The 26,660-nt window shown below is 50.8% G+C and overlaps 1 protein-coding gene across 1 annotated transcript; it reads right to left on the bottom strand.

Moving 5' to 3' along the window:
- Positions 1–17,226: 17,226 nt before the first annotated feature.
- TCL1B (TCL1 family AKT coactivator B) lies at positions 17,227–20,126 on the bottom strand (the record flags this gene model as incomplete). Its single annotated transcript, XM_080809769.1, has 3 exons — positions 17,227–17,277; positions 17,432–17,629; positions 19,965–20,126. The coding sequence occupies 3 exons, from the start codon at positions 20,124–20,126 to the stop codon at positions 17,227–17,229; spliced, it is 411 nt and encodes a 136-aa protein (XP_080665895.1).
- Positions 20,127–26,660: the final 6,534 nt, after the last annotated feature.

Raw genomic sequence — 26,660 nt, 5'->3', positions numbered from 1 at the left:
AGGCAACCAGCAAGCTTAACTCTCTATATAATTTTTCCCTTCTCTGCCCATTTCTGATAGCTGAATTACATCTTTGTTATCAGAGGGTATGACAAGTACAAAGTATTTTTCATCCTAGCCCCACTACTCTTCATTCTATAGTTAAGTATATTCAGGGTCATAGTTCTTAGGAAAAGCTTCTCTAATCATTTCTTGATTGCCTGAAGCATATTAGTTAGTAGATTACTCAGGAAGGGCACACAGGAGCATTATCCCCTCATTTCCTCCACTTCATCACAGTTTGTAGCCCTTACACTTAAAGGTCACTTTGGCCAAATTAAAAAAAAAAAAAAAAAAAAATGGCTTCCATTTTCTTTCTTGGGTATCTGTACTATGTTACTTCATTTCTTCCATTGCATTTTAACATTAAAGTAATCTGTGAAGGTGTAATACCTTGTAAGTTACTTGGTCATTTTACCTTAAGCCAAAAGGATTTCTATTCTTTGAAGTTAATAATTTTAACAGAGTATGTCTTGGAGTTGTCCTTTCTGGTCCAGGCACAACATGTCCCCTTTAAACACAGTGACTCATGGTTCAAGTCAGTGTGTTTGTTTTCAGGAAAGTTTTTCATTGACAGTTGCTTTTATTTGTTCCTCTCTACTGCCTTACTTTTACTTCCTTTCTTTTTGTTGGGGATGGGGGGGCGGAGCAGAGGGTGGGGAGAGGGCAGGGGGGAAGAAGGGTCTGTTATGCATATGTTGGATTGTCTTTGCCTTTCTTCTATACCCATCACTGTCTCTCAAATCCTTTTGAACTTTTTCTTCTACTAATTTTCTGTTTATATTTCCATTTTATATACTATACTATTTCCCTTTTTCCAACCCAATTACTCTGCTAGTTTTTCTAATTTGAGGAGACTGGAAAACCATGCCACTGTCACCATCTTGCCCTTATCCTTATTGTGTTTTAAAATTGTTTTGTTAGTGTCATTGTGTTTTGCTCACAAAACAACTTTATTTATGAGGGGGAAATACCTTTAGAGGTATATTAATTCTAAAAGATTCTTCCTCATCTTTTTATATCAGATGAGTTAACGTAAACGGGTCCAGTGAAGTCATCGTCAGTGAGTGAGTTCTCCTGGTGTTGGCAAGTGAACGTCCTGTGGCAAAAACCCTTACAAATTTAAGTGAGATATTTTCCAAGAAGATGCTCTTACAAATACTTTATCATAATGGCCGTTCATAGTTTTGAGGTCAAAAATCCATAGCCCTTGAAACTATTAAACTGAACATTTCAATATGGAAGCTCTTTGCACAAACTCAGCTTTGGAAGCTGGTTCAGATGATGTGGTACTTACACAGTTGAGGTGATGATGACCTGGGCCTCTGGGCTTGGAGGGCCAAAACAGCTGGAATTTAGAGAACTTGGCTGGTGTTGCTCTGAGCCTTGGTATCTCCCCCACAACACTGGCCTCATCCACCAACCAAGGACAGCAAGAAGCCATGTCCACTTCACTGCCTGTTTGGTTGGATTGTACTGGGTTAAGCAGCTGAACGTCTCATTTCTGCTGATCCTCTAACCCTTGAAGATCATGGACAACCACAGCAAACCTTCATCCTGGAAGGCACACGCACATTTAGCTCATCCTGTAGAAAAATCATAGACTTCACTCGTAATATGATAATTCCGTCTGGTTCATCAGGAAATCCCTCACATTTGTGGTAATCTATACCTCAGTTGGAGAACGCTATCCTTTTAGACAAGATTTAATTTAGCCTGACTCCCGCCACCTCCATATCACCCTTCACTGTCTCTCCAGAGACTTCAGTGGGATCTCACACTTTTCCCCATCATCTCCCCTTACTTCAGAGCTGTACCATCTACTGATTTTGTTTGGTTTCTGGATGCCCTCCCATGCCTCTCATTCTGTTCCATACCCATCACTCCATGTCACGCTGGGCATTGCTCAGATGCCGTCACTACAGGGCTGCAGGTGACGGACTTTGGGGGCCTGTTTGGAGTGAAGTGTGGGGGAGGTTTGTGAGTTTAACATTCAGACTAATACCTTACAGCAGAATGTTAGACACTTGTTTCGAAAAAATCTCTTAGTGTTACAGCAGGATCCCCCCACTCCAGACTAAGCCCATCACCTCTCTTTCTGGGCTCCTCCCTCCCTCACAGGCCTTTCCTTCCTTCATGTAGCTAATGCTTGAAAAACTAACATTCTTACTTTATTGCTCAGAACAACTTGGTTCTGTTTGCCTGGGGCTAGCTTTTCAACGATTCAATGGCACATCACTGGGTTTTGCTAAATAAAAGACTATTCCAAGAAGGAACTATGTGTTTCTCCTAGGAGCCAGAGCTGCTGCGGCCAATTACAGGTTCTCTCTTTTCTTTCTCTTTCTGTCTCCTTTCTTCCTAGCAGCCCCGCTCGGAATGTTACGGTTGAGAAGGAAGAAGGGCGGGAGAGTGTGTATGGACGGCCGCCATGGAGGAATGCTTACTGGAAACCAGGTGGGATGCGGGTCTGCTGGGGGAAGTTCTAGGGTGCTCCAGGAGTGAGCAAAGGCCATGAGAGGGGCCTGAGGCAGACCCAGGACTGAGAGGCAGCCAGCATGACTAAGAAAGAACCATTCTGAGAACCTACCCCTCCAGGAAGGATTATTACCACGCTGCCTCTTTTATACAGATGAAAATAGCATCTTAGATTCCATGTTTTTCTCCTAGTTAACAGAGCTGGTAAGCAGCCGGCAAAGCCAGCGTGGAGTAGAGCAGGCCCCTGGCTCTGGTCCACCTCTTGGCCTCGGTGCTGCTGCTGCGCCCTCAGAAGACAGACAGGCCCAGACAGAATGCCAGTCAACCGCTTTCTTACTCAAACCCACAGTAAAGCTCTTTGCTTCCCAGAGGCTCCATTTCCTTATCTATAAGATGGGTGCATGGAAACCTATTTCTTGATGTTGTTTTGAGGATTAAATCAGCCAGCAGATGTGAAGTCTAGCGAGTACTAGATTCAATAAAAATCAGTATTCCTTCTTTATGATATGCTCTGTATTTATGGGAAGGATCATTACCAGAGTTCTTAAGGGGAAAAAAGATCAAAAACTTTCTAAGATTATTTTACTTTGTAAAGAGTCATAAAAAGCATTGAGGGACAAACCAGATGTTAGTGTCTGTTCTTTTATTTTGATTAATATAATTTAAACAGGGGGGAAAGAATGACTGTTGGTTTGTAGCTAGAGATGAAGAAATGTTCCAAGAACAATACAATTTGCTCTGTTAAAAAAAGAATTACACAATTGGCATATTGAAGGGCTCGCCTTTAAAAACACGACATATAATCACAAATAATTAGGTCGATTTTTGCTCCAAGTTACAACTGCCTTTTTTCAACATTTCGGCTTTCCTTGGAGGCTGTTGAACAGGACGACAAGCACCCCAGCCCTGGTTTGCTCCAGGCTACCTGGGAATGAATTTAGCCAGGTGTTAATGCCACAGAAGGAGAAAGTAAATTTGCAATAACGCTGTATTATTAGCTCTGTGGCTACTTAATGGTTTTTGCATTTATAAAGAAAAGAAACTTGTACATTATGCATTTTTATTCTCACATTTCTGCATAATCCTTTTCTTAAAGACAGAGAATTGTAAATACCATATCCTGAATTTCGTTAATTGCAGGTTTCACTATTTTTAAACATACACAGCTCCTTGGGTTCTAGAGGAGGCTGCAGGGAACCCCCCACTGGCAGAAGGTGTGGGTGCCCGTGGAGTGTGGAGGCTGCATTTCCATCCCAGCTACTAACTAACCTGCTGTAGGAATGAGTCATGCCAGCTCCCCTCTGTACCTCAGCCACTTCCTCAGTCCAGGAAGGGAGTTAGGCTAAGGACAGTGTGCTAGTTACTGTGATATGTGATTAATATCGATTATCTCCTTTGAGCCTCACCAAGAAGTCAGTACTTTTTTTATCCCCCATTCCCTGCAGGGTGGCTCTTGGAATACAGGAGGGGTCACTCTTGGGTTTTTGTTTTTTTTTTTTTTAAGATTTTATTTATTTTTTCTGTGAGAGAGAGAGAGCATGAGCAGGAGGAGGGGCAGAGGGAGAGGGAGGAGGGGCAGAGGGAGAGGGAGAAGCAGGCTCCCCACTGTGCAGGGAGCTGGATGTGGGACTCATTCTCAGGACCCTGAGATCATGACCTGAGCTGAAGGCAGACGCTGAACAGAACAGCTATGTTGCAGAGCCCAGACTTTCTCCAAGCCCCGCTCCAAACAGGCGCTGCTGTGGCCCACAGGAGGTGTCCTGTCGTGCCACAGAGCCCTGGGTGCAGAATGCTACACCACAGTGGCAGCATCAACCGTCCTGCGGCCTGGAGGGGTTACCCCCCACTCTGCCGCTCATGGATCCTATGCAGGCAGCCCCCATATCTGCCATTTCCTGTTCACTGGGTCCAGCCCCGTGAAGTCTTCCATTGTCAGCGTCATGTCCTGTGAAACGCCAAGGCTCAAGGACCAGGAGAATTGTCTGGGGCAAGACAATGACTGTGTGCGCTGCTCGCCTTCCCAATCAAGGCAGGCACTTTGCGTCCTCCCTGTGGTGGAGAAGGAGATGCGCTGAGCAGACCAAGGGGCCTGTACCAAGACTGAGAAATGGATTTGCGCCAGTAAAGGTATCCAGTGTGGGAGCTGTGATTGCGCTGCCGTCTGGTCAAGGTCAGGGGTCCACCATCATCTGCCACCACCACGGACTGAATGTTCGTGTCCCCACAAAGTTCCTGTGTTGAAACCTGAACCCCCAGCACGAGGGCATGTGGAGGTGGGGCCTTTGGGCGTTTCTTAGAACAGGAGGGTGGAGCCCTCGTGATGGGATTAGTGCCCTTGTAGGACTAGGCTGGAGAGAGCGGGCTGCCTCTCTCCGCTCTCTCCGCTCTCCGCGGTGGGAGGCCGCTGAGAGTTTCCCAGCGATACATTCAGGGAATCACAGAGACTGCCACAGGGGGGAATCCGTTTTCCTCTTAGGGCTAGACAGACTTGGCCGTGACTGCATGTGACACTTGACTTCCCTAAGTGCCTGCTGCAGCCTGAGAGCCGTGATGGTGGCTCACATCCCCTGCCATCCCTGTGAGGGAGGACCCGGGGTCCTGCAGTCCTCCGGAAGCCTGGTGTTTATTTCCCTTTCCCCGAGGCAGAGTTCCTTTTGGAAGTGGGTGCAGGTCCCTTCGGAGGGACCTGAGAAAATGTACTTGGCGTGGCTTTGCAGGGCTCTTCCTCAGGGGACCTGGCCTTATCTCTACTCCGTGGGCTCTGGGTGTGTGAACAGTCTGGACGCCGGCTGAGGGGCCATGATTTCCCTTTGCGAGAACGGAGGTCGGGCTTCAGCTCAGTGGTGGGTTTTCTTCCTTCTTTCTCCTCCTCTATCATCCTTTCCTCCTCTTTATCCCTGTCTTCTTCTCCTCCTCCACTTCCTCCTCCTCCTTGAGCCCAACGACTCTCTAGTCATCTGCTCATTGACCTCATTTCTAGAAGCATCCTGGTCTGTTAGCCAAAGCCACAAATCCCTTCCCAGCAAGTCCCCGGATTTCCTACTGTGGTCACTACGTCCATCTGGCTCGGGAGGTTTGGTTCCGTCAGCAGGCCTCTGCCATTGCGCAACCCCGTCCTGCCCACAGACATTTCCGTTGCAGCATCTCTCGGCCCTGGCCTACAGGGACAGCCCACCCAGAGCTTTCAAAGGCATGGGTGCCCCTCAACAGCGTGGTATTTGTGCCTTAGGGAAGGGAGGTCTTTAGGCCCTCCAGAGAACATGGCTTGGTGGGTGGGGGCAGGTTCCTCTGGTCTCTCCTCATAAATCCATTCCAGCATTCCCATCCCCGCCCCTGAGCCTCTGAACGCTTCCTCTATACTATAACCAGGAAGTGCCAGCGTCTCTGTCCCATCGACCATAGGCCATTGCCACATCCAAGTTCAAGGAGCCTTGAAGAGAACATTAGGACCAACTCCTGGTGTCCCTAGCAAAACACTGAATTCAGAATCACAAGTTGGGGTTCCCATACCGATATCCTCCTCTGTTCTGTTTTATATCCCACTGCGCTTCTCTAGGCCGTCACCGTGCTCTGGGCTCCCCCATTTAAAGTCGCTCCTCCCAGCTTAGGCATGGCCGTTTACTGACCTCGGTCATGAGCACCAAGATCTGCCAGGGCAGCAGGGAGGGATTAAGGAACATACTAAGGGTGGGTAGCCAGGCGTTTGCATTTCAGCCTAGGAGCAAAGGAAAGCCTTGCAGAGTTTTAAGCAGGAGAATGATCTGATTGATTTCACTAAAGGTTGGGGGAAATCAGAGGGGGAGACAAACCATGAGAGACTGTGGACTCTGAAAAACAACCTGAGGGTTTTGGAGGGGAGGGGAGTGGGGTTTTGGGTGAGCCTGGTGGTGAGTATGAAGGAGGGCACATATTGCATGGAACGTTGGGTGTGGTGCATAAACAATGAATTCTGGAACACTGAAAAAAAATTAAATTATTTTAAAAAGCGCACCCTGACTACTGTGTGGAAAAGGGGCCAGATTCGGCAAGAGTGGAATCCGGGCGTCCCGGTTGACAACTGCGCACCCCCGCTGAGATGATGACGGTGAAGACTAGGGAGTGGAAACGGAGCCGACAGGACAAGGAGTTCAGAAGGTTTCCAGGTGCACGTCTGACCAGGCTTCTTCGCGGCCACTCTGGGCTGGCGTGGTGTGGGGCGGAGGGAAGGGGAGCAGTCAGACGGACACTGGGGTTTCTGCCTTGGGCAACCTAACAGATGATATTTTCAGGTGCCAAGATATGCAAGCCCAGGCAGGGGCTGGTGGAATTGGGAGAAAAGTGTATTATGTTTGTATGTATCTCCTAGATATTGGAGGTACTGATTTTTTTTTTTTTTTCCATAAGTCTAACTCCTGTCCGTCAGTCCTGGTCCCTGAGTTCTGCCGACATCAACGCCTTACTTTGTCCGTCCAGGTCAGGGAAGTTGTTTTTCTCCGAGTCACCTGTCTTCAGTCCTCCCAGCACCACTGGACCGATTCCTCATGTCATGTTCCTCTGTGGCACTAGCCGGCGTGGGCTCTGTGTTCCTGACTGTTCGCCCCGATGAAGCAATTGTATAAGGAGCCTGCAGCCCAAAGGCAAGGTCTGGAGTAGAGACGGGAATTTGGGAACCATCACCCGACTGGATGAGTTGCCTAAGAGAGACGTCAGGGGAGGGACGAAGCCTGCCCAAGACACAGCCCTGGGCACCTCCAGCATTTAGACAGAAGCAGCCAAGTCCCCTGAGGAGAAGGGGCGGTACTGTGAGAGGAAACTCAGGAGCGTGTGACGTCATGGGAGCCAAGCAGCAAGGACCAGGGGATGACCGATTAGACCAGATGTGTGGAGACATGGAATAAGGAGTGGAAAGAGAGTGAGCACTGGCTTTGTCCCCAGGGAGGCCCTGGGTCACCTTGACAAGGACAGCTTCAGCGTGGTGGGCATGAAAGCCCCAGGAGAGTGTGGAAGAGAAAAGCAGGGGCAGGAGGTAGGCACAGGCAACTCACACAGGCACCGGATGGCGAAGGCAAGCCAAGGAAGCAGGCACGGAGGGGGCGGGCGTGTCTGTAGAGCTACTGGAGGTTTTGTGTCAATGGGGATGAGGTGGCCCTAGGGTGCCAGAAGCAGCAAGAAGAGAGGGAATGGCCTTTGGTGGGAGGGCACCTTGCCATGCCATTGTGACAGAAGGGACGAAAGGGAAGATGTTGCCGAGGTGGGCAAGGCTGGAGATGTGGTGGGAGGAGGTGAGAGCGTGAGAACTTCTGTGTTCTCAGTCGTCGATGGGGTGAGATTATCACTAAGATGGAGGAGGAACTAGAGCCACAGTAGAGCTGAGACAGGGGACGTTTGAGACAGTCGTTAGGGAGACTGTTACGGGCTGCACTGTGTCCCCACCCAACTCCTATGTTGTAGTACTCACCCCCTAGAACCTCAGAATGTGACTGTATTTGGAGACGGGGGTCTTTAAAGAGGTAAATAAGTTTTAAAATAAGGCCATTAGGGGACACCTGGGTGGCTCAGTGGGTTAAGCCTCTGCCTTCGGCTCGGGTCATGATCTCAGGGTCCTGGGATCGAGCCCCGCATCGGGCTCTCTGCTCAGCGGGAGCCTGCTTCCTCCTCTCTCTCTGCCTCTCTGCCTACTTGTGATCGCGCTCTCTGTCAAGTAAATAAATAAAATATTAAAAAAACAAAAACAAAAACAAAAAACAAGGCCATTAGGATAGCCCTGATCTAATGTGACCGGTGCCCTAGAACAGGAGATCAGGACACAGACACGCACTGAGGGAAGACCACGTGAGGACACGGGGAAGACGGCCATCTACAAGCCAAGGAGCGAGGCCGCAGAGGAAACCAACTCTGCCAACACCTCGATCTCAGACTTCCAGCCTCCAGAACTATGACAAAATAAATTTCAGTCATTTAAGCCACCCAGGTCTATGGGTCTTTGTTGACGGCAGCCCCAGCAAACTAATTCAGAGAGCATGGGAGTCCCGGACTCTGGGGACCCTCCTGGGGTGGAAAGAGTGCGGACCCCACTGAGGCTGAGGACAGTGCCTGGCACAGGAGGTTACTGGAACGTCACCAGTGTTCTGCACGTTACCACGTATCATCGGCACGACCGCTTCCTGGGCTCAAGGGGACAGCTGGGAAGACGAGTGAGGGGTTTTAATGGGCAGGAAGGTTGAATTCCCCGTTGAAGTCCTCTGTTTTCCTGGGAAGTGTGAGGCAAGCCATGAGCTGAGAGGTAGGGGAGGAAGAAGTCCTAAGTCTAAAAAGAGATGTGGAGATTCCTCAAGAAGTTAAAAATAGAGCTTCCCTATGACCCTGCAATTGCACTACTGGGTATTTACCCCAAAGATACAGATGTAGTGAAAAGAAGGGCCATCTGTACCCCAATGTTTATAGCAGCAATGGCCACGGTCGCCAAACTGTGGAAAGAACCAAGATGCCCTTCAACGGACGAATGGATAAGGAAGATGTGGTCCATATACACTATGGAGTATTATGCCTCCATCAGAAAGGACGAATACCCAACTTTTGTAGCAACATGGACAGGACTGGAGGAGATGATGCTGAGTGAAATAAGTCAAGCAGAGAGAGTCAAGTATCATATGGTTTCACTTATTTGTGGAGCATAACAAACAATATGGAGGACAAGGGTAGATGGAGAGGAGAAGGGAGTTGGGGGAAATTGGAAGGGGAGGTGAACCATGAGAGACTATGGACTCTGAAAAACAACCTGAGGGTTTTGAAGGGGCAGGGGGTGGGAGGTTGGGGGAACCAGGTGGTGGGTATTAGGGAGGGCACAGATTGCATGGAGCACTGGGTGTGGTGAAAAAACAATGAATACTGTTATGCTGAAAATTAAAAATAAATAAATAAATAAATAAATAAATAAATAAATAAATAAATAAAAAGAGATGTAAATGAAACAGCCCATCTCGGACGCAGTGAAGACGGATGGACCCGAGAAGCTTCACAGAATGGCCGAGCAGACCTGAGACCTTCCGAGGTTGGCAGCCGGGAACAGAAAACGAACACTTAGCCTGCTTGCGAGAATATTATTTTGTCCACCAGTACTTATCTGCTGGGTTTAGAAAAGAAGGCGGCAAATCGGGTTCGACTCACCTGGGCGTTTTACCGGGCAAATAATCCAGAAGGGGGCAAGGAGTCACGAGTTTGCAAAGGAGTGTTTGGACTTGGCACCTCAGCTGTTGAGGCCATCAGTGAAGAGGAAACAGTTACAAGGAATCCTTCTATGTGCGGAAAACAAGTCCTTGGCCCAATGTTCCCTACACATTTGTCTTTTTGCTCTAGCTGCATGAGTTTGGGGTTTAGGTTTTTTGGGGGGTTTTCCCGCTGTGCAGCAATTTTTCATTTTTGATGTCATTGCATTTATTGCTTAATTAATGCACCTGAAATTTATTTTCATATGAGAAAATGAGGTAGCCACCGAACCGAAACTTTCTTTTCTAAATGGCTAGCCAGTTGGCTGTTGTTGGCTTTGCCGGTACTTAGAAATGCCAGCCTGATCATGTACTCGACTCCCTGGGGCGTCTTCCTCCCTTCCCAAAGCCTGGTCCATTCTGCGGCTCTAACACGTAGACCCGCGCTGGGTTATTCCTGCCGCGGCGCGGGAGAGCCCCGGACCGCCCTTCCCTCCCAGGCTACCCCAGCGTCTCTGACACGTTCCGTTTTTCATGGGGACTTCAGAACCAAATTGAGCAGGTACAAAAGTCTACCTCTAAATGTTTTTAATCATGATACATGACATTTCTTGTAAGTTAGGTGTGGGGAGAAACTGCAGGTTTGCAATACTGGGTCTTCCCACTGATTTAACTCGCCGATATTTACATAGCCCCGTGTGCTGCAGGGACGTTCCTGACTCGGCTAATCTGAGCAGCAGCCCATGAGGTGTCCTGTTCTTGCTGTTTCCACCTTACGGATGAGGAAACTGAGGCAAGGAGGTCAGGGGCCCAATTCACTGAACTCTTCTAAAATGCGCACGTCTTTTCATGTACTCCTGACCGTTCTACTGTCCTCCAGTAGAATTTTGAAGTCTGCTTTATATAGGAATTTCTAATATGATTTTTCATATTTTTTTCTTTGTCTGACTCATGCCTGCATTCAGAAGACAGGTTTTGTGTTAACCGTATAACCATTTACCTTCATTTGGGCCGCACATGTTTTCCTTATGCTAATTTGGAACATCTCTAGGGTACGTCTAGAGGTTCAGGTAGTCGGTAGCTCTGTTTTGCAACAACCTCTCCCCCAGGAAAGGTGAGGGGGTGCCCTGGGGCTTCCTCCCACTGCCCTGCCCTTGCCTTCTGCCCCTGATCGTGGTTGGTTTTGAGTCTTATTTCTTCCAGCGGGTACTTTTCCCCTTTATGTAATCTGTGCCTCCCTCTGGTCCTTGGCCTTTGGCAGTATTTTCTGAAACCCCCTCCGTGAAGACCCTTGTGTACTTACTCTACTGCGCCTTCTTCCTCTTCCCACTGTTTGCAAACAAACACTGTTATTCTTTTTATCTCGTCATACTTTGGTAACTAATATTCTGTGCTGTAAGCAGGATTCCTAAGATAATGGCTGAATTCCTAAGTAAATTCAATACTCTCCACTAGACTTTTTTTTTTTTTTTAATAAAACATACAGGAAGGAACAAAGATCCTAAGTGGACAGCTTGGTGAACTTGACAAAGTAAACATGCCCGGGGGCCCGCAGCCTGGAGCGGGAGCGGACTCGTCCAGCGCCCAGAGGCTCATTCACGCCACCAGCCCCACCAGCCCCTCTGTCTGTTCCTTGACATGACTCTCCTGTTCAGGGTTTACTAGCAGTTGTCTTCGAGGACTTGCAGGGGCTATGCACCCTTTGGTGTCACATGTTTGGAAATACGTCTGGCCTTTATATTTGCTCACAGCCCTTCCGGATATCAAACTCCCGTGTCCCACTCTCTTTCCCTGGGGCCTTTATGCGCTCGCTGCTCCCCTGCCGCCTTGCAGGGCACTGACTTCTGTGGGAAAGTTAGAGGTCAGGCTGGTCTTGTCTCCCTCAGAATGACCTGAGTTGGAGGTGGGAAGCACACGAGGCCCGGAGGCTCCCTGGAGGGCTCCTTTATCCTGACGCCCTACAGTTTTACCAGGCGGGGTCTCAGCCTGCCCGTACTTCCCCTCTTCCTGCAAACCAGCTGTCCAAGCAGAGGCCGCATTTATTTCAGGCAGTTCTTCCGTGAACTGTGTCAGACCTCTTCTCCCTTTCACGGTTTAGGTTCATTTATGTATCGTCAGGTAATCTCTGCACCCAATGTGGGGCTCGAACTCACAACCCCAAGATCAGCAGTCACATGCTCCTCCGACTGAGCCCGCCAGGCACCCCGAGCTTTCACCGTTTTAGTCGTATTGAAGGAGGCCATTTCCACGAGTGTTGGACCTCCTTGGAGCGGCTTCCGCTCCTGCCACTTTCTTTCAATCCTTTGTAAACCTGCATTTTTTCCCTCAAGAGTCGCCTCCATTTCACCAAGCCCACCGTCCACGACCTTGACTGGGTCAGCAAGTGCTTCTGAAGTGATTCTGGCATCTGGAGTGGCTTTTCTCCCGGTTCTCCCCAAGGCTCCCCAGCAGATCCTTCTCTCCCTCTGCTGTCTGACTCGGTGGGCTCCGATGGCGGAGACTCTAGGTCCCTCACGGGGTTTCAGAGAGAAGTACTCGCTCGTGGTTCAGCCGTCCACGATGGTGTTTTCTAGTGTGGGCACTCTGCCTCCTATTTTTGTGTTCCGTGTGGTTACGGAGCATCAGAGGGGCGTGTGGCCACCATCGTGTCCCACTCTGGGGGTACCAGTCCGTTGTGGCTGCCCAGATGGTGCCCCTGGGCTTGTGCAGAGAGCAGCCCAACTTGCCACAAGCGGCTTCTTGTTTTCTCAGCCATTTGCCATCGTTACAGGAAAGATTGTATCTTTTTTGTTTTTGTTTTTAACTCCTGCTCATAATCCACATACATCAGAGTTCTTTCTCTTTTTCTACTAGTCATCTTCCATTTGGGTTTTTTCCAACTCGGTCTTTTTGACTTAGTTCCTTTGCTGATTTGCTCTCGTGCTTAAGATCTGCCATTTTTCTTTCTGCTCGGTACCCGATCTCTGGATCCGGGGCCAGGAAGCCGTGGTCGTTGAGCCAGGTCCGGCTTGCGGACTCTTTTTAAGCAGCCTCACTGGGACACGGCCATCCCCTCGTACTGGGTCGTGCATGGCTGCTTTTCTTCCAGGCCCCAACAGCACGGTTGCTACAAAGACAACATGGCCTGCAGAGCCAGTATTTACAGTGTGGCTCTGTGCGGACGTACAGAAGCCCCAGATCGTTCTCTCTTCTCCTCTGGCTGCAGCGACCACTGCTCTGCTGACTCCTCAGTCTGTGAATTCAGCCCAGATCTTTCTCTGGACCCAGACAACACCTGCTTGGATGTTCCACTTGCGTCCGGAACTCAACAGTCAACATCAAACTGGTCACTTCATTGATCCTAGCTCTCGGCCTCCCTGCGTGCTCCCCGCTCAGGACTGGCTGGCCACACCAAGACTCTGAGAGGCACCCTTGACCCCCCGCCTCCCACCTGCCGATGCCTGCTCATCACCAAGCTCTGTCTGTTCTCTCTCCCCAGCCACTCTCGCATCGGTTCATTTCTCCCACCCCCACAGCCTCCACCTGGCCGTGCAGAGGAGGGGAGCAGGGACAGGGACCCTGGGGACACAGGCCCCAGCCCCCGGAGCTACCACTTCTGACTACAGACCAGCGCACATGGCTGGGGCCCGGCTTCCTCACCCAGAGTGGCAGAAACAGCAGTCTCCCACCTGCCCTTCTCCTTGCTTGCTGTCAGGGTCAAAGTTTTACACCACATTGTGTATTTCATTTACAATCTGTGGTGTAAGGTGCTGTGAAGATGGCAGAGTGTCGTTAAAGGTGAGGATTCTGCTACCCTGTTTCTTCCTCCAGGAAGCCTCCCTGGATCACCCCACTGCAGGACCACCACCCCTTCCTTCAGCTACATTCAGCCCTGAGGCCACAGTTCCTGACTCTGCAGTCAGACTGAGCCCGGTGAAGGTAGTGACCGATTCCTATTCACTTCTCTTCCCCTGATGCTCGGCTTTGGGCCTGGCACAAAGTTGAGGTTCTGTAAATGTTTGCAGAACCTGGCCAGGTGCCCACAGGAAGCTCCTATATTGAGGAAGAACAAATACACAGATGAGCGATCTGGCTCAGGCAGAGACCCGGCACCTGAAGTCTCGAACAGCTCCCATGGAAGAAGACATCCAGTGGGTGACTCGGCCCGGAGAGAGACAGAGCAGGGCTCACCCAGGATGCAGACCTCCAGGGATGCGTGACCCATGTCTAGAAGCCCACTGTGGCCCAGGGGGAGCCATCACGGGCACAGGACACGTACGGTACGGGCACACCCCCGTACTGTAGGGAAGCTCTCTGGATCACAGCCCCCGTGTGCTGTTTCAGGAACCACCCTCCAAGCAGGCGTGCAGACCCCAGGCAGTGCCTAGAAGGCAGCAGACCCCCAGGGTGCATCCCCAGGGATCAGCCTAAGCCCGAGGACCCTCCCCCCATGCCATCAGACAAGTATAGGCCCTGGGATGCAAGCTGCAGAGCCTTCCTCCAGGGCACTGGGACCGAAGGCCATTTCTCAGGGGAGAGGCTGCACCCAAGCCCAGCTACCCACAGGATGAGTGTCTTCCTTCCCCCATCCTGGGGGCCTGTCCAGGTGCTGGACAGCGGGCATTCCCGGACGTCGCTAAGTAGCTGGCACCCCAGAGCCAGCCTGCCTGGCACCCGAGAGGTGTGTATATTTCTTGATCGTGACACTGGTTTTGTGGCTGCCGGGCAAGGAGGCGAACGGCAGCCGAGTCCCCCGCCACGGATCACACACACACTGGGGTCCTGCCACAGATCACACACACACTGGGGTCCGGCAGAGCCCCCCACTCTGACATGCCTCCCTTCCCTGCCATCCCTGGCTCCACAGATCTCCCCCGAACTAAAAGGACGGTTTCCTCACTCTTGCCCTGTGAGTCATCATGCAGTCATGCCTGGTTTGTGCCCGGGATGTGGGTGGCCTGGCACCCCACCCCCACCCCCACGGCCCCGTCTCAGGCCAGGGGAAAGGGAAGGCTTGCTGAAGGCAGGACGGTTGTCCAAAGAGCCTATTTCTCAGAGCACAGAAGCCTTTAACTGGAAGGGGCTCAGCCCAACCGCAGCTCATGGGGTCTCCTTTTCCTCAACCATCCTCCGCGGTGGACCCCGGCTGTGACCACGATACTCCCTCCCCTGACCTCTTGTGTCCCCGTGCAAGTGACTTCTCCCCCAGGGGCATTTGGCAACTCCTGGAGACACTTGTCAAAACTTTGAAGGGGCAGAGGGGAGGCGGTGACATGAAGAGGGCAGGGACCAAGGGTGCTGACAAGCACCCTACAATGTGCAGGGCAGCTCCCCGCCGTAAGGAATTACCCAGTCCCCGATGTCCGCAGTGCTGAGCGTGGCCCCCGTGCTGTAGGGAAGCTCTCTGGATCACAGCCCCCGTGTGCTGTTTCAGGAACCACCCTCCAAGCCTGCAAAGTGGCTGTGACAATGGACACGCCCACCATCCAATCCCAATCAAGCCTCTACTTCTACCAACACCAAGGACATAAATTTCTGAGTTCTGAAATCTGTACTTCTCCCCTCCAACACCTGGGCGTCTCCTGTTCTGTAAGTTGCTAGTTCCTGGCATGTGCCTCCTTCTCTTAGAGACTTCTAGAAGTTTTCTTGCATTCTGCACCCTAGGGGCTTAGTATCTAGTCCCAGTGTCCTCCACCTTTGCCTTCTAGGATGCTGTCCTACAGAAAATGTGTAACTTGAACAACTGTCTACATGGTCTTTGGCTTTCTGTGTCTCCTTTAAGGTTTCTTGGACCCCAAGATCATGACCGTATTTTCCTGTGCTTTCAGGATTCATTTTTAAGGTTAGGACTTCAATCCCCCGGTGACCGCTTCTTGTGACTGGTGTAAGGGAGGGAGTGCCCTCTTCTTCCCACTGCTAAACTGTCACCCTGCCCGCATCCACACCGCCCTCTTCTTCCCTCGTGACCTTGGCCAGCGCCTCGGACTCCGCCTCATGCTCCACTCAATCAGTTCCCTTTGCCATCCCGCAAAGACACACGGGCGGGGGTGTCGTCCATCTCTGAGAGCCAGGGTTCGCCTGCCTTCTCAGAGCTTCACACAGAACCCCCGGGGGAGGCTCATCTCCCGCCTGTCCCCTGACGTCATGTGCCTGAAATGGGCCAATCACAACTTCCTCCCAGCACAGGAAACACTCAACGGGAAATTAAAATTCATCTCAACCTTAAGTGCCCCTGCTCTTCTGCACTAGAAACCAGTTGAAGAGAAGCTCTGATTCAGCACCAAGTTGGACCCCAAGCAATCAAGTTTAATTAACCAGTACTGGGAGGAGCCCTCAAGGACCAGCATCATGTCCACCAGCATAAGGACGGAAGAAGCTGGAGAACTACCCGCCAAGTCCATCCCTCCACGCGCCCCTGGTACAGGTGGGCCGCCTGGGATTCCACCTCCTCCGGCCCAGCAGGTCAGCAGAACCCAAGCCCCAAGTCCAGACGTAGCTCCCTCTGAGGCCGTCTCTTAAACTGAGACGCTCCCCACCTGGTGGGAGCAAGTTGAGGGCAAGTTCCAATCACGGGAGGCCACGGGTCTGGCTGGAGCCCGGTCTGGGGGCCTCAGAGGGACCTGCAGAGGGGCACCTGGAAGATAGCATCAGGGGCACAAAAGGGAAGGAGAAGCCATGGCTCGCAGCCAGTGGGGGAGCTGGGCCCAGCACTCAGATCCAGGCAGGTCCCGCTGAGTGCAGAGCTGAGCAGAGCAGGATTACTGAGGGAAACAAGAAAACCAAAGTTGGCAAAGGTGCTGCTGCCTCCCTCCCTCCAGGGAGGCCATGTGAGATGCAAACAGAAGAGCAGGTATACAGAGATCCTCCTGGAGGATCCCCGGGGCCAGCGAGACCTGGGAGAAGACAGAAGGAGGCAGAGCATCGTGGAGGAATGGGGCCCCCAATCCAAGCAGGACCAAAGACTGGGAGGGCGAGGACCCAGCTCCAGTCCCTCCAATGCATGGGGTCCTGCCCCGGTCAGTCTTACAGAGAAGGTGTCTGCGGGTGGAGGCAGGGTCCTTGAAGGCCACTGCCAGTGATGAGACTCGTGGCACCACAGTGCCACGGTCAGGTCTAGGTAGAGGGCCACGCTCACTGGACGCACGCTTGATCGCCACTGTTTCCGGGCTCCAGGCCTTGGGGCAATCCTTCCAGCCCACAGAGCCTCAGCTTTCTCATCTGTAAAGTGGGACATTAAGACATGCGCCTTACAGAATTCTTGCAAAAATTAAATGATGACTATTACCTGGTGAGATCTCGTGCTTTGTGAAGGTGGGGGGCTGGTTCACAGTGACAATGAGAGACCGGGGGCGGCGGTGGGGGGGGGGTGGTGTGGTCAGTTGGCTTTGTGAGATGAGCTCAGGGAGCAGCAGGAGGGAAAGGAAACCAGAGCCATCTTCCAGTAAAGAAAAGAGGTCTCCTTGCTTTTGTCGGCTCTCCACACTGTGGGACATGGACCCTGCCCATACCAGCCCATGAGGATCAGCCCAGAGCCGCTCTCCACCGTCAGTTACTCCCTAGGGGGCAGCTGTGCCAGGATCAGCTGCTCTGTAGAGGCAATCTGCAGGAGGGGGGCAGTGGTCAGAGCCCCCCGGGGAATGCTCGTCCAGCCGCCTGAAGCAGAGGGGAACCTGGGTTTGTGGATTTCAGCAGCCCGGCCCCTCCCTCCCTGGGCCCACTTTGCACGCATGCAGTCAGCACCTGCTCCTGCTCACCCTCTCCTGGGGCCGCCATACACTTGCCTGGCCATGGTCCACCACTTCCCAGAACCTGGAGTCCATCGCTCTGTACCGTCTTCCAGAGTAGAGCTGCCACATGAGGGGGAGCTGGGAGAGGGTCAGCTGGCTTGGGGACATGGGCTCCTGGGGGTGCACTGGCATCTGCCACATGTGCACTGTGATGCTGGGTTCATGCTGAAGGGATGGGAGAGGAGGCGGCGCATCAGGGACAGGGCTCCCGACAGCTGGGCCACATGAAAACACACTCAGTCCCGGATGCCTGGCCCAGCTTGTGAGCTGCCCCTTCTGATGCAAATGTTTTCAGAATCCCAGACCTAAACCCATGGTACCATCTCTTGGGGGTTTGGTCTAGACCTGGGATGACGGATTCTCTCTTGGCTCCCTCCCAAGTACGGTCCTCCCACCGCCCTGCACCCTGCCTTACCCCACTGTACCCCTGAAAAGTTAGCCACTCTTCCTACCCATCAGCAACCTTGGGTCTGCACTGATTATGCCTTGGGCCTCTGTCTCAGCCATTTCTAGAGATTTTTTAACCTTCTTTTTAAAAGTAAGGTGTCCATACACCTTAGGACCGAGGAGTAATGGGTTTCCCCCAAAAATATGTTGTAGTTTTGATCCTGACCTTCACATACTTATTATAAACACAAAAAAATGAAATCTGGCCAACACAGAAAGGTATAAAAGTGAGTAGGCAGTAGGTGAAAACCCCTACCAACTATAACCAAAGCTGCCTTGGTTATGCAAAACAAAATGGAAATTTCTTTACAGCAGCTTTATCTGAGTATCTGTCTTTGTGATGAGTATACTAGCCTTTTGCCAATCGTACATAGGGCAAATAATTTTTCTCAGTTTGCTGCTTTAACTTTGCTACCGGCTCTTTTTGCAGAGGAAATGCCTTTAACTACATGGCAAAATCTCCTTCCCTTTGGATTGTGGCTCTAGGTGGGGTGTCGGCAAAGTGTGGGCCCAAGATGGCCTGTGAGCTCTTATTGTCAATAAAGCTTTATTGCAGATAAACAGATGCTCATTCCTTTACATGCTGTCTTTGGCTGGTTGTGCCCAAGGACACAGTCCAGTAGTCACCACAGGGTCCTTCGGACCTGCAACATGGAAACTTTACAGAAAGTTTACAGAAACCACCTCGGGTTCACTCAGGCTCAGAAAACTGCTTCCTGGGGCACCTGGGTGGCTCAGTGCGTTAAAGCCTCTGCCTTCTGCTCAGGTCATAATCCCAGGGTCCTGGGATCCAGCCCCGCATTGGGCTCTCTGCTCAGCAGGGAGCCTGCTTCCCTTCCTCTCTCTCTCTCTCTGCCTACCTCTCTGCCTACTTGTAATCTCTGTCTGTCAAATAAATAAATAAAATCTTTAAAAAAAAAAAAAAAAAGAAAGAAAGAAAGCTGCTTCCCATCCCAAGATTATATGTGAAAATCCAGGTCTATTACTGAGAAGTAAGTATTCCAAATAAGGGGAAATGCTCATTCTCCAGGTACCCCCCTGCATCCACTGCTACCCGATTTGAATCCACTTTTCCTACTGGGAAAAGTAGATAAAAAAAAAAAAACTACTTTTTATGCTTCTAAAAAACAATACAAAACAAACAAACTACCAAAATATTTTGTCCAGAATTTTTTTGCATGCTTTATTTGGGACAGGTGTGGAAAGACTTTTCAGGGTTCTCCACCAAAAATGTTCTGGATAACCTCTATGAAGAGTGCTAGAAGTGTTCTGTATTGTTTAAAATGTCAGCGGATTATTTATAATGACCCAAATGGCATTTTCAAGACCTTGACAAGCTTTTACCATATCACACGGAGGTATTTATTGTATCCCTCTCCGATGGCTCTAAACCCCTCACCTGGGGCCACTGTTTCCAACCTCAGTGATTACCTTTAACACCTGGGGAGCTTTTGAGCCTCGAAGGGTGTTAGACTCTACGCTAGCTTCCGGATCCGGGATCCGTTTCCCAGGTGGGATTCCGGAAGGTGATATCTGTCAGATGCCCCCAAGGCTTTTCAGCTGTGGTGTGTGACTCACCTGTCACAGAGGTGTATTATTCCTGTTTTGCTGATAAGGAACCTGAACCTAAGGTTTCTTTTACCCCTGTGGGCTCACCTGCTGCCTCTAGGTTGCAATGCCTCCTGCCCTGGCCTGGAAAACTCCTACTCATGCTACAGGGCCCAGGTGATTAGAGGCCCCATCCGTGAAGCTTACCCAGCATGCACTGGGAGCAGTACCGGTACCTGACCTATGGAGCCCCCTCCGCCTCCCAATGAGGGTTGCATCCTCTGATGCTCATAAGCTCATGCCACTGGGGTTCCCGGGGTCTGTGTCACGCACAGACATCACTGCACTTGGACCCTGCATGAGCTGAGTTTTTCAGGACAAGTGAGAATGGTCTCCTCTTGCCTCCATCCCGGGCTCCCACATTGCTGAATGAGCCAGGTCCGCCCAGGCTGAGGTCTTTGCGCAGGCCTCCCACTTCCCACCCACCCCGTGCCTGGCAACTCACTGTGCTGCCGGGGTACCCCCTGCCCCGAGCTCTCTGGGAGGGACTGAGCCGCACGACCACGGTCACCCAGGTCCTCCCCTTCTCATCCTCGTAGATGCCAGGCCTCACGGCCCACAGACGGTGCGGGGGCAGCCCAAGCCACGGAGAAGCCCCAGAGGCCATGGCAAGACCGCATCCCACCAGGGGCCTAGAGGCACAAGTGAGGCCTCCCGGCTGCTGAGCCGCCTTAAGTGGGGCCGTTCCCGCGTGGGGCGGAGCCAGCGGGCGGGGCCACATTGGGGAACAGGGCCTGGGCCACAGCAAGGGCCCACCCAGGGGTGGGGAAGGCAGCGCACCGCAGGGGGCAGGCAGAGGCGGAGCCGAAGGGCGGGGACTGGAGCAAGTTCCAGACGGCTGGGACAGGACCTTGAGCCAAAGGAGGTGGGAAGGCACTTCCCTGGGTACCGGGTCATTCCCCCCCCCACCCCTGCGCCCAGGGCAGGGGTGTCTCCCTAACACTCTACTTTCCTCCCAAGATCGCTTCACAGCCCCCTCCCCGCACACCACCTCCCCAGTCCCCTCCCACTCCCGTAGTCTGTCCCTGATAGCCCCTCCCCACCCCTGCCTCAGGGCTTGTGCCCAGACCTCAGGGAAACCTCCCTGCCCCAGGTTCCAGGCTAGCACAGACAGCTCGTCTTCCACCCCTGGGACCATTCCTTCCATGGGACTCCGCGTCAGGACACTTCTCTGAGCTTAGAGGCCTCCCTCAAGCACAGTGGGCTCTTTCCCCTGGGGGTATCTGGCCAACGTGCAGAGGACAAATCAAGCCCTCCCATCAGAGAATGAGCCAGGGCCCCCGGGACATTTGAGATCAGAATCATGTGGTGACAGAAACCAGGCCCGGGGAGAGAGGGCGTGTGGCCATCTTGCCCACCCATCTTTGGCCACGGGGTCCGGAGTGTCCACCTGGCCTGGCTATCTTATTAGCCCTGCTCGCCACTAAAGCGAGAGGCGGGCCATTTGGCGGGCACCCGGGCTTTGTTTGAATGCACCACGAAGTGATCATTTTCTTTTTGAAAATCAGAGGCATGAGTCTTCTGGTTCACATTGCAATAATTATGCAGATGATATCATTCCTCTGGGAAGACTGAAAAATGATTTCTGGCCGGGTTCCTGATCTGGTATAAATGGCAGGGAGAGCAAGCACCTTTGAAGAAATCACCGGACAGCTTCTGTAGAGGCTGGAGCCTTTTTCATAGCAATTCCACCTCCTCCCCTGGCCTCTTTCCATCTGGCCTGGGATGGGAGGGGGGAGGTGTCCTAAGAGACAGGCATTATGGTCTTGATAATGTGACCACATATGTGGGTTACATCTGTTGCCGTATTCCATTGGTTGGAGCAGGCCCCACCCACATCCAGAGGGGACCCATCACACAAGGGTGTGGGTACCAGGAGCCAGGAATCATGGGAGCCCCCCAGAGCCTGTCTGCTGCAAGTACCAGCCCCCAGGTTGCTATGAGGATCTGATGAATGTGTGTGAAGAGCAGTGCCTGGTACATAGTGGGTCTTCAAAAACTGATGTCAGATAGTTATGTTTGCACACTGGTCCCCTTTCCCGAGGACAATCCATCAGTCTTGCCCTTGGAACACCGTTGTAACAAGTACTTACCTCTGTCTCTCCTCTGGTAGTGATATTCTCAGCTTCGCTCCCTGATGAGCAGGTGTGTGGCTGTAGAGTGGCTAGGGGCAGAGGTCGTCCGTAGGTACAGAGCATGGTGCCAAGCAAGACAGTTGACCTGTGTCGTCTTATTCATGCCCTCTCAACAGCTCCGTGAGCTAGAGATTGTCATCTCCATCTCATAAACCAAGAAACGGAGGCTTAAGCGGTTTCGAAGCCTGAGCATGGTGGGCAGTAGGGGAATAGGGTGAACCCACCTGCTCCTGGCTTAAGGCTCCTATGCACGCAGGCAGGCGACACGGCGGCAGAACCGGAAGTAAAGAGATTTCCTCCAACTGCAGCGGAAATGGCAACAGGGTCTGTGGTAAGACGAAAAACACCTCCCCATGCGTATGGGAACAAGATGTAAGTAGAGGTTTCCGTGAGCAACCAGAACAGAATCAGCAGAGAGTACAGGGACCCGAAGGAACAGACTGCTTCACTGACCGCCCTTCTCCTGCTGTGTCCCCTCGTCCTTTGGACCTGCCCTTAAGAAAGACCAGGGCTGGCAGGCAATGAGAACAAAAGTTTGGACCCTTGTCCTGCAGCTGGCTTTTGTGCAGATCATGTCTGAGATATGGCAATGTCTCCTGGCCAGGCTGTCCATCTTTGGGACCTAAAACTTGAAGTATTCACACTCTGGAGTGGATGTCACCAAAGTCTTAAGACTTTGAGACGCAGACCTATCCAGGATTGCTCTCTGGTCAAGCCCGATAATAACTGTGTAGCCTTGCCTGGACCCTTTGCTGTCCTCCTCCAGCAGGGGAAGCCCTTCACAAGCCCCTCTAAGCCCTGTGTCCCAGCACTAGGACCACCCAACCCAGGGGGATGATTCCAGACCCTGAGTAAAGGGGGCACAGAGCAGAGTTTGGAAGACTGTTAAGAGTCACTGAGATCTCCATATGGTCTGCTCAGTTTCTCCCACATGCTGAGCCCAAAACGCTCAAGGCAGGCAGGACACCAGAGGCAGATGGCCTGGAAACAGCATGGCACAGAAGGGCTTGTTCCACTGGGAAAGCAGCAGGAATGGACTTGGAAGAGGGAAAATTCAGGGTGCATTGGAAGACCAGGAAATAATGAGGAATATCCAGGGCTGAGGACCCAGGGTCCTAAGACGAAGGATGAGAAATGGGACAGTGTAAGTGAGAGGAGGATGTCCATGATCTACTATATGGATCTAAAGCGCCTGCCAGACCAGGTGGTTTCAGCTGAGTTGGTTAGGAGCACTGATGATGCTGGACAAAGGGAATGGCGTCTGAACACACTTGGTAAATGTCTGAACTAATGGTAAGACAAACGAGGGAGACGCTAATCAGCCACTACTAGGAAAGGCCTGGGTGAGGATGGCTCAGTTAACAACACACACAAGAACATCTAAATTCCAGCTCTGCTTATGTCCATTGGTGAACAGAATAAATTCGCAGGATGTTAAAAGAAGCTCAACCTCTTGGGGTGCCTGGATGGCTCAGTCTGTGAAGCATCTGCTTTCAGCTCAGGTCATGATTTCAGGGTCTGGGGATCAGGCCCCACATCAGGCTCCCTGCTTGGCAGGGAGTCTTCTTCCACCTCTCCTGCTCTCTCTGCTTGTGCTCTATCTCTCTCAAATAAATAAACAAAATCTTAAAAAATAAAATAAAATATAAAATAAAATAAACCCAATCATGGAACCAAAGGAGGATGAGGACAGCTTTGCTGATTCCCCAGCATTGAAGATGTCCTCTGCTTTCTTCCAAGGTTATATTCTTTTACTTACCATAATTAGATAGGATTGATTTTTGTGTCTGATGTAAGGAAGGGATCCAGATTAATTTTTTTCCATATTGATATCCGACTAACTAAACATCATCTGATAAAAGACTGTTCTCTCTCTCCCTTATGGTATTGTCACCTCTGACATAACATTGGGACCAAATATGCATGGGTCTGTTTCTGGACTCCCTTTGCTCTTCTGTTATCCTACTTTTCCACCCTTGTGTCAACAGCACATTGTTAAATAGCTTTAAAGTAGGTATTGATATCTTAGAGTAAGTCCCTTAGCCTTGTTCTTTTTCTATAGTGCCTTAGCTATTGTGGTGGCTAATTTCGTGTGCGGACTTAAAGGTGTTTGGAGATGAGATTAATATTTAAATTGGTGAACTTGGAGTGAAGCAGATTGCTCTCCACAATATGGATGGGCCTAATCTAATCAGTTGAAGGCCTGAATAGAACACAAATACAGATTCCCTCAAGAGAGGGAATTCTCCAACAGACTGGTTTTGGACCTCACCTGCTTCTTTAGCTCTCCTGAGTCTCCAGCCTTCAAGCCCTCAGACTGGAACTCCACTGTTGGTTCTCTTGGGTCTCAAGCCTGCTGGTTCACACTTGAACCAGATTTTGGACTCACCAGCCTCCCAAAATCATGTGAACTAATTCACTATAATAAATCTCTTCCTATTCTACACGCACGCACACACACATCCTATTGGTTGTTTTTCTAGAGAACCCTGACTAATTCAACTATTCTCTACCCGCTGCATTTCCATATGAATTTTAGAATCAGTGTGTCAATCCTAGAAAGCCCTGAGAAGATTCTGATTTGGATTGTGTTGCATCTGCAGGTGTATTTGAAGAAAGTCAAACATTGTATATCTCTCCATAATTTAGGTTGTCTTTCATTTTTCCTATGTTTTCATTAGATTTATCCTTGGGTATTTAATGCCAGTTTCAGTTGTGTCATTTTAAATTCTGTACTATATTTGTTGCTGGTACATGGAAATGCACCTGGGTTTTGCACATTGACCTATGTCAAAAGATCTGGATAAAGTCACTGAACGCTAATAGCTTTTCTGATACTTTGGGAAATTCTCAGCCATCGTATCTTCAGTTATTCCTACCTTGTTCTCTCCTCTTTCTCCAGGACTCCAAATCTACCTCGTTAGACCTTTTAAACTATGTGCCATGTCTCCTATGCCCTGTTTTGCTTCTTAAAATTATTATTATTATTATTATTTGTCTCTCTGAACTTTGATTTTGGTGTTTTATAGCGGCTTATCTTACTGGTTATTAATCCTGGTATTTGCTGTGTCTGATCTGCTCTTAAACCAATCAGATTTCTTAATGGCAGATATTGTATTTATCAGAGCCAGAATGCCCATTTGATGCTTTTTTATAGATTCAGACTTTCTCTGATAATCTGTACCCTTTTAACCACTTGTTCATTATACTTCCTATATCCTTGGACATACTAATCAGTTATTTTCAAGTTCTTTTCTGACAACTCTGGCTTGCCGGTGGGTCTTCTTCTATTATCTGCTTTTTCTCTTGGTGTAGTTTTTAAAGGAATACCAAATATTATGTATAAAAGCCCAGAAAGGTCCTAGATAATGTAATCCATCACCTAGAGGGAGTTAACCCTTTCCTCTGCTGGGCAGGTGGAGTGAGGAGTGAGGTATTGAACAGCTTAATTCCAGAAGGACAGAACAGAGGCAAGGTTTGGTTCCAACGAGAATCAGCTGATTTACCTCCCATCTGCCCTGTGCCCCTAGTGGGGCTTCCAATCAGGGGCATGGAGGTCTTGGTCTCAGCATAGAGAGACTACAGAAGATTTGGTTTTGTGTTGGGGAGGAGGGTGTGTCTCTCTGCTCTTTAGCATCCTGTCCCAAGCTGCATCCGTTTGTAAAAGACCTTTAGGGATGGGACAGCAGCCTTGTGTTTGAGGCCCCTCCAGGTTCCACATTTGTCCAGCTGCACACAGAATCAGCAGGTGCTCCCGGGAAACAAGCAGCTGCAGGTGGCCGATGGCTGATGGCTGATGGCTGGTGTCAGGTCCCTCCTCCCTCCAGAGCCTCGGCTCTTCTCACCGTTGTCTCCATTTTTATGGGGGGGGACAAAAAAGGGTGGGGCTAAACACATTTCATTTTCAATTTGGAAAAACAGGGAGAGCCTCAAATAAATTCGCAGAAAAGGAAATGCCGATGGCCAGCCGCCATGTGAGAACACACTCAGCCTCACAACCGAGAAAAGGCAAACTTACGGAATTGTGCATTTTAAACATGAATAGTATCGGCACACACCCACACACGAAAGCACTCAGTAATACAGAACATTGCCAAGTGCACAGTCCACCTCCTTGGCCACGCCCATTCTCCGCGAGGAGGGGGCGAAATGGAACCCCCTATCAGTTTCCACAAAATTCGCTAGGAACTTAGGCCTTCCCAAGGAGAGGTTCCCCAGTGGCTTGTTCCTCCAGCCCCTTCTCCCACCGCCCCCACGTGGGATAGCTTCTCACCTCGTAGGCATCCACTTCTCCAATCTCCCCCTAGATAGACTCCACCCCTGTCCACGGGTGAGCCCTCCCTGCCCATGCCCCCCCCCCCAGTGTCCACCTGGTCTGGTCCTTGCTCTAGATCACGGTGCAGGCTTTGGCCAGGTGGGAATTCTCAGGTGGGCTCTGCCGGGTCTTACAAGCCTGGAGGAGGGGAGGAGCAGTTAGTCTGATGGGCTCTAGCCTGTGGACCCAGGGTGGGCCTGGCCTTTCTGATTTAAGCTTCCTTATCGGCAAGAACTAAGCTGCCAGCCATTTCATTAATAAATCTATAAAGTTGGCATTTCTCCCAAGGACAAACACGTTTCCCGTAGCATTAGGACAGTCTAAAGCCAAATCGAAGAAACATTTTCTTCGTTAACGGGGGCCTGTCTCGCCCTTGCAAACTTTGGTCTCTATTATTGTCGGAGAGACTTCTGATTTCTTCCCTGCTCCAGGGGAAGGAGTATGGGGTGGAGAGCGGCTTTCAGCTTTCTTAGGGTGAAATGTGTTTAGCCCCGCCCTTCTTTGTCCCTCCCTATAAAAATGGAGAGAAAGGGAGCCATGAGTGCTGATCCCTCCAGACACAGTAATAGTTTCCATCTGTCAGGGAGTCAGAAAACCAGGGGGACACGGGGCACAGCCTGGGGCAGGGACTCCTTCCTGCCTCCTCTTTGATCAGAACAAATGGCTCACACCGTCTTGTCAGACTTCTGTG

Source organism: Martes martes, assembly GCF_963455335.1.
Source record: "Martes martes genome assembly, chromosome: 7".
Taxonomy (NCBI): domain Eukaryota; kingdom Metazoa; phylum Chordata; class Mammalia; order Carnivora; family Mustelidae; genus Martes; species Martes martes.
The sequence above is the reverse complement of the archived record's forward strand: the minus strand, read 5'-3'. Positions and strand labels throughout refer to the sequence as shown.